At 40.1% G+C, this 14,720-nt stretch overlaps 1 protein-coding gene across 1 annotated transcript in view; it reads left to right on the top strand.

The window, feature by feature from the left end:
- The window catches only part of LOC135476867 (probable E3 ubiquitin-protein ligase HECTD4), a 68,785-nt gene that overhangs the window by 25,605 nt on the left and 28,460 nt on the right, over positions 1-14,720 (top strand). The window contains 17 exon segments of the mRNA XM_064757011.1: positions 68-277; positions 921-1,107; positions 1,686-1,790; positions 2,298-2,386; positions 2,916-3,112; positions 3,755-3,881; positions 5,083-5,218; positions 5,878-6,044; positions 7,189-7,335; positions 7,839-8,026; positions 9,722-9,807; positions 9,810-9,877; positions 11,760-11,834; positions 12,612-12,817; positions 13,418-13,607; positions 13,985-14,063; positions 14,378-14,568. Coding sequence (XP_064613081.1) covers positions 68-277; positions 921-1,107; positions 1,686-1,790; positions 2,298-2,386; positions 2,916-3,112; positions 3,755-3,881; positions 5,083-5,218; positions 5,878-6,044; positions 7,189-7,335; positions 7,839-8,026; positions 9,722-9,807; positions 9,810-9,877; positions 11,760-11,834; positions 12,612-12,817; positions 13,418-13,607; positions 13,985-14,063; positions 14,378-14,568 — 2,448 coding nt within the window.

The raw sequence follows: 14,720 nt of genomic DNA, 5'->3' as shown, positions 1-14,720 counted from the left end.
TTTTAATTTAGGTTGTAGAATTAGACAAATTGTATGCAATACCTTGTGTAATTTTTTGCACCTCCAGGTGTGTGTGGCAGACAGAGTCTGGGGTCTGTACCCTGCCTCTCTCCCCCGTCAAGACCAGCCCTGCTAGTGTGCCTATCCTGGAGGACTCAGAACTCAAACTACAGCCTCCACTTAAGCTTCTGCCCAGGGTGCGCCTCCCCACAGATGTGGTGCAGAAACTTAGAGAGATGTCCACTCGCAGTCTACCACAACTGAGACCCAGTATTAGGTCAGTATCTCATCCTCACACTGCTCAAGCTCAGTACTAGGTCAATAGCTCATCCTCACTCACCGCAGACCCAGTGTTAGGTCAGTATCTCCTCACTCAGCTTAGGCCCAGTATTAAGTCATTATCTCATCCTAACTCAGTTCAGGGCCAGTTTTATCTCAGTATCTCATCCTGACTCAGCTCAAGCCCAGGATTAGATCAATAACTCATCCTCACTCACCTCAGGCCCAGTGTTAGGTCAGTATCTAATCCTCACTCAGCTCAGGCCCAGTTTTAGGTCTGTATCTCATCCTCACCCTACTCAAGCTCAGTATTAGGTCAATAGCTCGTTGTCACTCAGCTCAAGCCCAGTATTTTAGGTCAGTATCTCCTCACTCAGCTTAGCCCAGTATTAAGTCAGTATCTCATCCTCACTCAGCTCAGGCCAGTATCGGGTCAATAGATCATCCTCACTCAGCTCAGGCTCAGTATTTTAGGTCAGTATCTACTCCTCACTCAACATCCTTGCGCTGCTGAGTGCTTCATACATTACAGCAATCATTTCTCATTGTTAATTCTGCCAGACTTCTCTTGGCAAAGCCATCAGTTGATCAGGGTGCTGGCATCTTGTCTTGTCACTGACATATCAGTGTTGTTGTTGTAGAGAGGCCCTTCAGCCAGAGGTGCTGGAGGAGTGTATTTTATCAGCCACCATCAAGCACCTGTCACTTTCTGACATCGTCCATCACCTGGCCACGATACAGGAACAACAAGCCGATGACTTCTGGCTGCTCAGTAACATCATGGAGGAAGTCTACCGCAGATTTGACGCCCTTCTCAGGCAACTTCAGGTATGATTTGACACTCCCAGAGATGCGTTTCCTACATTGATTTTGTTCACCATCATTTGCCTAAGAACTTTGCCTAAAATTGTCTTTAACCACCTGAGCTAGAAGACATATGCATCACACGCCATTATATGTAACTGTCTTGATGACATTTGGCTACTATGATGGTATCCAAAAGTGACCGACCACCAGTGACTGATGGCTAATCAGAATATATATATCATTGGTCCATGTTCCTTGTGAAGTGGGGTCATTTAGGCCAGGTGTGTCATTTTTGATCAGTAGGGGACATCCTTGACCTGTATAATGCTGGCCACTATCGTATAAGTGAAATATTCCTGAGTAAGGCGTAAAACACCAATCAGATAAATAAATAAATAACATCCTTGACCAGTAAGGCTGCATAATCCAATGCAATGGTGGTTAAGGCTGAGCAACGTTCAGTTTCCCCTCCCATACACCTGACACATTGGTGTATTCAAATGGGGTAATCATTGAGCATACTGTAAAAGTGGCATGATGTTGAAATGAAAAGATTGTCTGCCTAACTTTCTTACCTACTTGTGCCATCCATTTGGCAGAGCTTGGCAGAGTTGGAGCAGAAATGGCACAGTGAGGTGAATGACAAAAGTCAGGGTGTCCTCTCAGAGAATGTACCCTTCTTCCTGGACTACCATATCTCAGAGGTAAACTGCCAGTACAGAGACTTCATTCTTAACAGCATATAAAATCTTGTCTTTTACTACATGTACCTGTATTTAAGAGTATTTCAGATTTCATTTCTGTGGTATTCTCTTTGTGGTTTCACAAATCTTAATGGTGAGTTCAGCCCTATGTTTAATAATTTTGAAAGAAATTTTAATAGGTGGGGTAAGGAGACCTGCCAAGTAAGGGGTTGGCAACATATCTGGGTGAGGCAGCACTCCCTTCTTCCTGGACTACCATATCTCAGATGTAAACGGCCTAGAGTATCCAGACACCATCCTGAATAGTAAATACAGTTGGCACAGCATTTAAGTGAGGCAGCATGTAAATGCATACATAAAGGCAGTAGGACCTAAAAACAGACACCCACATGACTTGACCCAGATAATGTTATCAGCCACAATGTACATTAAACCGCAAGCAAACAAAGAGACAAAACAGTTCAGGATGTTCATTTGTAATTGTGTCTTTATGTGTGTGCCTTTCAGTCCAAATTGAAGGAGCTGACAATGCTGTGTTACCTCAAAGGCCTGGAGCTGGACATGGGTGACCCTGAGGCTGCTGTTAAATCGTTACGGTAAACAAGAGTTGTCTTTCCTTGGTTTTCTGTGAATGTTGTTTGCCTCAGTCCTACAACCGACATGATGGAAATTAATGTAGTATGTTCATTGCAGTTGACTCTAATTGCTATTATTGCATCAAGATAAACTTTAATTTCAATAAAAATAATTTTATTTCAATTTTTCTTTTAAATGGAAGATTCATTAATATTTTGACGGCAGTAGGTAGGGTGTTTTTTGAGTTTGAATATTCATGTGTATGTCATGGCATTATGGCATTATGCAGTTATCAAACAAATAAAATGCAGAATGTGAATTTTAAGTCTAGACAAATGTTCAGAAGCATTTTAGAAGAAATATCCTAACTAAATGTCGGGGAGCATCCCCATAAATTGTGAGGTTTTAGAAAAACTAGTGAACTTTTGCCAAACTTACCATAAATAATGTAACAGGTGTCATTAATTCCCAGTGATCCAAGCCAGAGTGATAATGATTTGTACAGTGTCTACATTTCTCCTCTGAATCATTGTTCTTAATTTTCTTCAGAGAGAAATTTGACCAAGATGTGGAGAGAGTGAAATCTAGTGACACTTCCAGCCAGCCCCTAGCCCGTGTCAAATCCTTGGTCCAGGGCCTACATCAGAGGCTGGAGCTCCTACTACATGTTACCATAGCACCCGGCGGGGATGGTACAGGCTTCATGACACGCAGCATGTCCTACTTCTCTGAAGCCCTCAAACATGGTATGAAACAATGAACTGATATAATCTTGTATTATTACAACTTACTATACCTTCACTTCGCATGAACTGAAGGGGTTAGCATGCCAGCACTGCACAATGACCCAATAGCCTCTCACCATTGCGGTTGTTGTGAGTTCTTGTCCAGCTCATGCTGGCTTCCGCACCTGTCATGCATGGGAAGGTCTGCCAGCAGCCTGTGGATGGTCGTGGGTTTCCCCCGGGCTGTGCCCAGTTTCCTCACACCATAATGCTGGAAGCCATTGTATAAGTGAAATATTTTTGAGTACGGTGAAGAACACACCAATCAAATAAATGGTTAAAGAAACAAGTGGTACAGGTTTAGTTTCATGGTTGTTTTTCTCTCATGTTGTTCAATTACTCTTGTGTGTCCGTGTTTATTGAAACTTAACTTTTCAACAGTAGAGTGTGCATACACATATCTGTACGTTATATATGGGAAAGTTTTTTTGTCAAAGGTCTGTGGTTTACCCAGAACTCCTCACTTTCACACAGAGCTGACTGTTATTGCAAAGTTGTCCAAAAAGCCTGGTATAGTGAAATAATAACATGGCTGTCACACAATAGTTATGTCCATTTTTCATTTTGGTGGTTATAAAAAAAAAAAAAATTGTACGTTTGCAGTGCCTAGTGCCATGGTTCGTTCAGACACAGATGTGCTCAAGTCAACATATAGCCGGAGTCTTTCTGCTCCTTCAGGACTGGAGAGTGCACAGGACGACTCTGTTATTGAGATCATGAAACTACAGAGGTAAGAACAGATCAGGGCGTTCAGAATTTTTCTTTGCTGCAGAAAATGTCAGAAAGTAATTAAGAATTTTATTAAAACCAGTTAATAAGTCGTCCAGAGCGTTTAAAATTGCAAAGAGCAAATGCCCTTTCCAAAAAGACCGTAAGTGATGCTTTGGTTGTTATGTGTGCTGAGGTTTGGAAAAGTAGCAGTTGACTTTGGTGTGAAATGACTTGCAAGAGACAATACAGTTGGACAGTTTCTTTACCTCAAAGAAAAAAAAATTGTTCTTGATTTGCCATCTTCGCTTTTTTTGCGCAACAGTTTCGTGTATAATATACTGCATTAGATGCCTAGTCATATGTGGGTTCAGTGATAATAATGAAGTTGAGGCATCATCATGTATATTGTAAGTGTAAAAGGTTTCACAGGTTTTCAACCCACTTGCCTTTTTCACTGATCCCAGCAAGTATGTCGAAAGCTTGTAAAACCTTTTGTGCCTTTGACTTCATTATTATCAGTTTGTGGTATTGTAAATCAGAAACTAATTACATTGTAGTACAGAATGATGATTCATTTGTGAGAAAATCAGACCCCGGGGTCATGAAGTGATCTTAAGTTAAAATTTCAATCATTAAACGTTGCATGTACCTTTCCGTTATATTTTGGTAGAAATTTGTTTTACAGTAACTTACCCACAATTTACATTGTTAAGCAATATTTTAAACTTGCCATGTAAGAAATAATTTTAAAGTGATCTGAAATTTTGATTAAGTCTAACATTGCCTCATGGTCCCTGGGGGCTAGGAGAAGTCATGTGCGATTTCTCACTAGCTTGTTACAACAGGGTGATTAGTTGCGAAATTCCAGGAAATTATATAGGGGATTAACTGCATACCCATATATGTTACCACAACAAAAATATGACAGAAACAATGTTTTTTTTCATCATGTGTGGTCTTGTTTATTTTAAGAAGCCATCAACTTAGTGTAAATGTTTGTACGTTTCTAACTGTGTATACTTTGGCAGCATGGACTCAGCTTGTCACGAGAAGATTACCAAAGTGTGTGAACACACACCTGGAGACTTCTTGTTGTCATATGGGTGAAAAATTGTTAAGTATGACATAAACCACCAAGCTTTCATTCATTGATACTGACTGTTCACTCAAGGGCTTACAATACTTGTCAGTGCTGAAACCAGCGAATCCCTTCGTTGTAGGAAGCGTCAAGCACAACAGAAGGCGCCGGCGTCCATCCTGCAGGACCTTGTGGAGAACGAGTCCAATGACCGACCCCCTCATGTTGTTTTGCTCGACCAACTCTTCTCTTTCATCGGCAGTGACCCTGAGAAAGCGGTGAGGACAAAATTAAAGTGGGTGGTTAATGAGGAGAAGTTTGTTTTGAGTACCAAGACAAATCACCTGTGGATTAGCATCCACATGTGAATTACCCATTCCTAAACCTGACAGCTGTCATTGTGAAAAATGGTCAAGTGTGGCATAAAAAATAATACAACTCAACAATAATCGCAATTCATTGGCATCCTCACATGGCCCATTACCCAAGAATCATGACTGTGAAGTGTTGTGTTAAATTTATAATAATCAAATTTGCAGATTATTGGTAAGTAGGCTGCTAGCCATTATTCTGACACCTAGAGCTCTCACTGTCGTAGTTGGATAAAGCACTGCTTTTTTACACTGTTTATTGGTCCCTGATAAATGAGGTTCAAATCCAGCTTCTGCTGGTTTGACTGCGTTCAAGTCGGAACATTGTTTATTGATCCCTGAATAATGTGGTTTGAGGACTCAAATCTAGCTTCTGCTGGTTTGACTCTGCATTTAAGTCAGAGCGTTTGTCAGAACTAGTTAAAAGGTTGCAATCTACTCCATATACACAAATTTCCTCCACCAATAACTTGACTAAAAGCTCTGAGAGTTAAAAGTATTTGAGCCTGATATGAAACACCAGTGAAACTAATACGTAAATATATGAAAGTATCATTTATGTTTAGGTCTCTTGTGAGGACTTCCTGTCCGTGGCCAAGGTGCGCTGGAAGCGAGGCACCACACGCAAACAGGCGCTGGTTCACATGAAGGAACTGCTGATGGCGGCCTGTCGAGTGGGCGGGGCAACGCACCTTGTGGCAGCTGTCACCTCTGTATTGCAGCACGGTCCAAGGTATGCTGTGTTATTACCCCAAAAATTTACAGCTTGTTTTACACTAGCTCTTTACTTGGTCGCACCTAGGTACTTTGCTGTTCACTCTTGCACATTGCCATTTTGCACAGCCTGTAAATAGTGTGTTCCTGGAAACAAGTGACTAGAAAGTGTGTTCATCTGAAGGGTTAAAGTTTAGCATTTAGCAGCAAGGAACTATGTACAAAACTTCCTTTCTGTATGGTAATGTGTGTTTTCTTAAATTCTACCAAAACTATTATCATTCTGTTTTGTAATTAAGGTGTCAATTATTTTTTTGGAACACTTTCTGTATGCAAACAGAGGGTTTTCAGTTGCAGTTAAACTTCATTTTGTTATGTTGATTTTTGTCTTTGGAATGAAGTTGGCTCTGACTGGTTTACATTTATTTCCGTTATCATTTTTGAGAACCTTGTAGAGCATGACAGAAGTTACATTTGTCCTCAAACAGTATATGGTTTCCTCGCATATGCTGAAGTTGCAATTGTTTACATTAAAGAAAAACACAACTGGTGAATAAAGTCACAATCATTTATTGATATGAGAACTCTGAGTATACATGTGACTCTCAGTATATGCCTTTTGTATTTTGGCCAGTTATATTATCCGGGTTATCAATTTTCTAGGTGATAAATCATGTGGGCCGTTTTGTTTTTAAGGCATAGGAGCCCAACCCATTTGATTTTATCTGGAACATTAGAGACCTATTGTCTAGGTGCTGCTCCCATATCTTCTAAATTCCTGCAATTGGTTGCATTCATTTAATTTGTGATTTACATGAGAATATGACATCATCTTTATTTTATACACACTGGCTTCCTCAAAGGCCATACGTGGGAAGGTCTGGCAGCAACCTGCAGACAGTCGTGGGTTTCCCACGGGCTCTTCCCAGTTTCCTTCCACCATAATGCTGGCTGCCGTCGTATAGGTGAAATATTCCTGAGCACGGCGTAAAACACCAATCAAAGAAGTAAATAAATTATTTTTTCACAAATGTGCACAGGTAATATTGTACCTGTAGCCATTGTTTTGTGAAGATATCCCAAAAAAATTTATAAAATCCCAAACAACAGATAAATTTGTGTCAACTTTTATTTTTAAACAAACGTAATTTTGACCTGTACAGAGTGGAGGAACTTACCTGTGGAGGCATGGTCAGCCAGGTGCAGGAGGCATTTGCAGAGACCATGACATCTGTGGTGCAGCTGGCAGCACGCTTCCCCATCGCCTGCTGCAACAGCATTGGACTGCTCTGTATCATCCCCTATACAAGGTACATGTTACTCCAGCCCATCATATAAATTCTCACATCCGGTTTCGCCATAATGCTGGCCATCGTCATATAAGTGAAATATTCTAGTATAGTATGAGGTAACACGCCAATCAAATAAATAAATTAATATTTGGTTTCTGTTTACAGATTTATTAAAATTCAAATTTTTTGATTTTGTCCATTGAACGTATGCTATAAGAAAGCAGTGGAAAAAAAATGAAAATTCAGAAATCGCTATACATGAATTCTGAAAATGTTTTTCAGTATAATCAGTTGTATGTGTGTTTGTGAATTTACCAAAGAAATGTAAATAAAAATGGAAATATGTGACACAATCTTTCCTTCTTTTGATAAACTTGAAATTTTATTTTGTTTTTCGTTTGTTTCGAATTCATGTGAAACAATCAAATGTCTCAGAGCAAGCTGCCCATTACAGGGAGATAACCTAATTACTGAAAAGGTGCTGTAGATCTGTCTAACTTGATCATTGACTTTGTACTCAGGGCTGAGGAGAAATGCTTAGTCCGCTGTGGCCTGGTCCACCTGCTGGATAAACTCTGCAGCCTGGGGAATCCCCGCGGGGACCTGGTGAACTCTGACCTCCAGACCACTCGACAGAAGGTCTCCACAATGGCCTGGGCTGGGTTCCAGGTGTTGGCTAATAGGGGTGTGGCTTGGGAGAACGAGGATGGTATGTGAACTCCTTAGTCAGCTTCCTGGACAGAATCTGATAAAATATGCCCTGCTGCTACTCAGACTGCAGGCAAATATGATCCTAACCATGGATAGATGGTGCACTGTTTTTTTGGGGGGTTTTTTTGGTTTTTTTTTTTGACCGTACCTGAGGTGCTGCTTATGGCATGTGTGGGTTGGTAATAGGATGCTGGGATGTGATATACTGTATTTTACCTAATGTTTAGTATATAATAATGCACATACTCATTAAGGCCTTAAAATGATACTTTTTATGCCAACACTTAAGTTTGTATGATAAGAAATTAATCAAACTCCCTAAAATCCTCAATAAGTGTGCCTATAAGGTGGATAAGTCAGTCAGAAGTTAGCAAAAATGTGTCATTTGAAAAAGGCTAAACTTAAGGTGACATACAGTAAATGTTAACAGAGACCAAAGGTTATGTGGCTTTATAGAAAGTTTCCTTGTGTTTTATTTTTTTCCAGACCTAGCAATCAGTGTTAGCATTGTGGCTTACAGTTTGATGCAACATTTTACTTAACAGTGTGCATCCTAAATGTAGAGAATTGCCCATCTTAGTTCATTCATTTATTTTGTTATCTTATAAACCAGCGTCTGACAAATGTAGTCACACTAATTCTTTTATTTTTTGGGACAGACATTAGTAGTGCTGAAAGCAGAATATTATATTTCTTTCCCAGCTTTTTGGGAAAGGAAAGATATGAGTATGTTATCCATTATTTAGACTGACCATGTGAGAGAAAAGAAACTAAATATTCCTTCTGGCCAGAAAGAGCAGACCAGTTGTCCCAAAAATCAGAAGAAATGGGGCTTTTGTTCAAAGCCACATGTACATGTAACTTTTGCAGGCTAATGTAAGAAGGTTTGTACATAGTTGGAAAGGTGTAATGACCCCTTATTGGCCCTGATCAGATTGGCCGGGTGCATGTACCTGGTTGTGTGTGGTAGTCTGAGGTGGTCAGGTACATGTACCTGCCTGTGTGTGGTAGAGGTTGTCAGGTGCATGTACCTGGCTGTGTGTGGTAGTCTGAGGTTACCAGGTGCATGTACCTGGCTGTGTGTGGTATTCTGAGGTTGCCAGGTGCATGTACCTGGCTGTGTGTGGTAGTCTGGAGGTTGTCAGGTGCATGTACCTGGCTGTGTGTGGTAGTCTGGGGTGGTCAGATACATGTACCTGGCTGTGTGTGGTAGTCTGGGTTACCAGGTGCATGTACTGGCTGTGTGTGGTAGCTTGAGGTTGTCAGGTGCATGTACCTGGCTGTGTGTGGTAGTCTGAGGTTGTCAGGTGCATGTACCTGGCTGTGTGTGGTAGTCTGGGGTGGTCAGATACATGTACCTGGCTGTGTGTGGTAGACTGAGGTTGTCAGGTGCATGTACCTGGCTGTGTGTGGTAGTCTGAGGTTACCAGGTGCATGTACCTGGCTGTGTGTGGTAGTCTGAGGTTGTCAGGTGCATGTACCTGGCTGTGTGTGGTAGTCTGAGGTTGTCAGGTGCATGTACCTGGCTGTATGTGGTAGTCTGAGGTTGTCAGGTGCATGTACCTGGCTGTGTGTGGTAGTTTCATGCATCCAGAGTCAGTTTTTCCCCTTTATATAAGTGGTTGCCATTATATTTAATGAGCAAGCAAGTGAAATGCAGTAAGGGCAAGCATTCACATAATATCATTTACAGGAGCCATGTCAGAGGAGCTGGAGCACTCAGGACTGGCACGGCAGGTCTCTGTCCTATTGACCAATCATCTGGCCAGAGCCACAGAGGGGAGTGCAACGAGGCTGCTGGGAATGAGGCGTTACAGGAAGTACTCAGTCTACTGAACAACCTGTCACGGTCAGTGTCAGATTCATCGCCCACTTCATGAGTCATTGCTTTTGTCTGATTCATCTTCTTTGTCTAATCCATTGCTCTCTTAACTAATTTGTCGCTATCTGTATGTCATTTATTATTCTCTGTCTGATTCACTGCTTTGTCTGATACATCTTTTATGCCTGATTTATTTGTTCTCTGCCTGATTTCTTACATTCATTACTCTGATTTTTTTTTCCTCTGTCCTGATTCATCTCGCTTTGTCCGATCCATTGCTCTCTGTCTGATTTATCTCGCTTTGTCTGATCCATTGCTCTCTGTCTGATTTATCTCGCTTTGTCTGATCCATTGCTCTCTGTCTGATTTATCTCACTTTGTCTGATCCATTGCTCTCTGTCTGATTTATCTCGCTTTGTCTGATCCATTGCTCTCTGTCTGATTTATCTCCCTTTTTCTGATCCATTGCTCTCTGTCTGATTATCTCGCTTTGTCTGATCCATTGCTCTCTGTCTGATTTATCTCGCTTTGTCTGATCCATTGCTCTCTTCTGATATATCTCAATTTGTCTGATCCATTGCTCTCTGTCTGATTTATCTCACTTTGTCTGATCCATTGCTCCCTGTCTGATTCATCTTGCTTTGTCTGATCCATTGCTCTCTCTCTGATTTATCTTGCTTTGTCTGCTTCATTGCTCTCTGTCTGATTTATCTCGCTTTGTCTGCTCCATTGCTCTCTGTCTGATTTATTTCACTTTGTCTTATACATTGCTCTCAGTCTGATTTATCTCGCTGTCTGATCATTGCTCTCTGATTTATCTTGCTTTGTGTGATCCATTCCTTTCTGTCTGATTTATCTCGCTTTGTCTGATCCATTGCTCCCTGTCTGATTTATCTCGCTTTATCTGATCCATTGCTCTCAGTCTGATTTATCTCGCTTTGTCTGATCCATTGCTCTCTTCTGATATATCTCAATTTGTCTGATCCATTGCTCTCTGTCTGATTTATCTCACTTTGTCTGATCCCATTGCTCCCTGTCTGATTTATCTTGCTTTGTCTGATCCATTGCTCTCTCTCTGATTTATCTCGCTTTATCTGATCCATTGCTTTCTGTCTGATTTATCTTGCTTTGTCTGATCCATTGCTCTCTGTCTGATTTATCAATCTCTGTCTAATTCATCTCTCTCCATCGAATTCATCACTTTGCCTGATTCATCGCTCCTTGTCTATTCCTGGGTGATTGTCTTTTCTACTATTTCTACAGTTAATGGTTAAAGTATGTCCAGAACATATGTGTGAACTAATGACCATGTATTTGGTTTGAAATATATTAAAGCATCGGCCAAAAGCAGCTTGTGTAAATGAATTTTGGATGTTACATTGACTACAGCTATGTATTTATAACATAATACAAAAAAACACATGCTCTGGCTGAATGAGGATGTAATAGGCCAGAGTGCGCTGTAATTGAGTGGATGCTATTTGTCAGGAGTCAAATTTATTGGGAACCCCATGGCGTTCCCCCTATGTCCTGCAAAAATTTATTTTATTTATTTATTTATTTGATTGCTGTTTAACGTGGTACTCAAGAAAATTTCACATATACGACAGGGGCCAGCATTATGGGGGGAGGAAACCAGGCAGAGCCCGGGGGAAACCCACAACCATCGGCAGGTTGCTGACAGATGCAAAAATTTACCTTAGCCACATCCACAATTTGGCCTTTCTAAAATTGGCGTAAAACACCAATGAAATAAATAAATGAATGTTCAGAATGCCTGAATGTACTGGGTTTTTTTCATCATTTCATTTTTGACCTAACCAGTTCCGAAGGCTAATTTGTGGTCAAATGCGAGGTCTGATTTGTAGATGTTTACATGTGGTGTTAATATGATCGTGTGTCTCCGCAGGAGTCGTATGGGTAAAGCCATCCTGAGCCAGCCAGCCTGTGTGTCTAAACTGCTCTCTCTTCTTCTCGATCAGAGGTATGTTTTTCCCAGGGTTGTGCCTTTTCACACTACATATTTAACAACGCTTTTTTGTTTTTAAGACATGTTTTAATTGATGGAAAACCTCTTGAACCTTCTTGAAGGACAAGAAACAAATAAATATTGTAGTAAAAGTACCATATATAAATACATGTATTTTGTTTGAAATTTTCAACTCCATTTTAAAAATTACATAAAGGATATTACATGGAATTTGGGTACCTGGTTATTTCTTTCAGTTTAAATGTGTTTTGATGGTTTGAAATATTACTTTGTAGGAAGAGACAACTAAAAACATTGAATGTGCTTTCAGAAATAAGTCTTTGTTGCTTTTTTGAAAATGGGGTCTTCTTACAATCAAAGTATCAAAAAATATCTGACAAAGATACAGTCATTTTCTGAAATAACTGTGTCACAGTTATCAGCCTTCTTGACAGCAGTTGACTCTTTCCTGGATACCTTAGAAGAATGCACTGTTATTGATCTTTAGACCACACCAATTTAAAGGGATGTTTTACGGGTAGAAATTTTTTTCAATGTCAGAGAAGAGTATAAAAATAAAACCTGCACATCATACAGTTTGTGTACAATTAGGACTCTTCCGGCAATTGTGTCTGTTGAGGACATGTTTAACTGATCTTTAAAAACAGGAAATTTGTAAAGAGCTGAAATGGAACAAAATAAAAACTGAGGGTAAAACACAGAATAACATTGGTGACACCTGTGAAGGATACTTTGTTATTATAACATTTTTAATTAAATTCACTTCTGCAGACCTTCTCCCAAACTCGTACTGGTGATCCTGCAACTGTGTCATGTGGCTCTGCCCATGATGACCTCCCTTGATTGCGAGGAGGTGGAGCTTCCCGTCTGGGGTCAGGACATCCAGGCGGCGTATTCCTGCAATGACAGCCTCGCTGACCCGCCCTCCCGCATCGTCAGTCTCCTGCTGGCAAAACTTGGAGACTTTCTCGTTCCGGGTAGGTGGCTTTTGGCACTGCGTCTGCAGTCTTATTCACTGTCCAGTTTATTTCTTTCCACATATCCATCTTTATAAAAATCTTTCAGTTTTCTGTTAAGTGCCCCTTAAGGTCGTTAAGCGAAAAAATGCAGTTCTTCTGTCAATGATAAAATGTATTCATGTGAATTGGTTCATTTTCTACACATTGACATCTAAAAGTTATTTTGGAAATACAAGAAATCATTTGTTATCCACATCTTTTTTGCATTTGAAAGAGCAACTTTGCACATTTTTAATTTTGATTTTGGAGACAAATTTCAAGACTTCTGAAAAAATATAATTTTATTAGTCTAATTGTCTTCAGAATATGTTTGAATAAACACCTTGCAAACATATGGAAAGGCTGAATAATTACAGTATTCCTTGTTGTTCACTTTAGTTTGTGGTGGTAAATCCAAAGTGTAATTGAATTAGCAATTTCCAGTATATGAGTGTACAGGGCTCAGCTCAAAAGTGTATTTGAATTTAAGTGCTGTAGTCATGCAAGTCTCATTGGTTTTTGCTTTAGAGGTTTCAAATTCAAGTCCATCACCTAAATTTATTTTAACTTGTGTTCCAGGTGACCAGATCACTGTGTCCTCCAGTCAGATTAACTCTGATTCTCTGAACGGCCACCAGGGGGCTGCAGGTGGCCTAGGCGTTGACAAAGACAAGATGGACGATGGGGAAATTCAAGATCGCCGTCTCTCGGTTTTCGTTCACAAGCGTGAAGACCAGTCGTCTCATGAAGTTATACAACCTTTGCTAAGGTATCATAGCACATAAGCAGGGTAACAAGCTACAGAATTATCCCAAGCATTCTACTTGCCCATGTAGCTGCTTGCTTCAGCCACTTATAATCTTCCCCAGTTCTGAATCAAATTGCTGTTGGCATACCGAAATAGCTGAAATCATAAGCTGAGAGGTTAACTAAACAGATATTTCAGGGTAAAAGGCTATCGTGAAAATTCATAATTCGTCAGTTGGTGTTAACATCAGCTAATGCTAATGACTTTCTGGCAGAGTCAATTTTTTTTTCAGATTTACCTCAATCTTGACTGCAATCTTGTGAGTAAAAATCAAGATAATTCTTGTTCTTGTGAGTAAAATCAAGATGATTCAAATGTATCCTCATTTCACTTTTCAGCTCTGACAATCGCCCATTTCGGTTAGGAGGTGGAGCTAACATGGAGAGAGTTGTGCGCATGGACAGAGAAATGACAAAAGTAAGTCATCTCTGTGACAGCAAATGGTAAAACTATTATCATGACTTAAGATGTCTTGAACCATGATGATGCAACTGCAGAAAATTGTGCCATTTCAACCTTTGTTGACTTTTTGTGCTCAGTATGCTACAGAAATTTGAGAACTGCATTTTCTGTCAAATGAATATGTCCAAAAAAGCTAGGAATTTAGATGTATGATAGAGGCAGTGATGATGTAACCAAAATACACATTAAGTTGTTTTAAATCAAAGAAATAGCTTAGACTCTATTTTAAATAAAATAAAAAAAATAATGTCTTTTCTTTGGCTTGCTAGACTGGCAAGGCAGAGGTGACGACAGATGACGTGATGACAGCGTTCATGAAAGCAGCCAAGTGGGCGCAGATGGGTCTTGTGGTATCCACAGGACTGCCAGTTGACACGACAACCACGGAGACGACAGGAGGTGACAAGAAGAAAACTGCTGCTGACGTCGTCTGTAAAGAGAAGAATGCAGAGTTAGCCAGGTATTGAATTAAGTTCAAACCTCGTTTAAAAGTAGTTATTGGCCATAAAATTGAACAGTTTGCTGTTAGAAATTATTATTTCTTTAATGAAGGTAGTGGCAGTAAATACTATTTTATAAATACATTTATGTACACAGCGAGAGAAAGAAAAA

This window comes from Liolophura sinensis, chromosome 10 (assembly GCF_032854445.1).
Source record: "Liolophura sinensis isolate JHLJ2023 chromosome 10, CUHK_Ljap_v2, whole genome shotgun sequence".
NCBI lineage: Eukaryota > Metazoa > Mollusca > Polyplacophora > Chitonida > Chitonidae > Liolophura > Liolophura sinensis.
The sequence above is the reverse complement of the archived record's forward strand: the minus strand, read 5'-3'. Positions and strand labels throughout refer to the sequence as shown.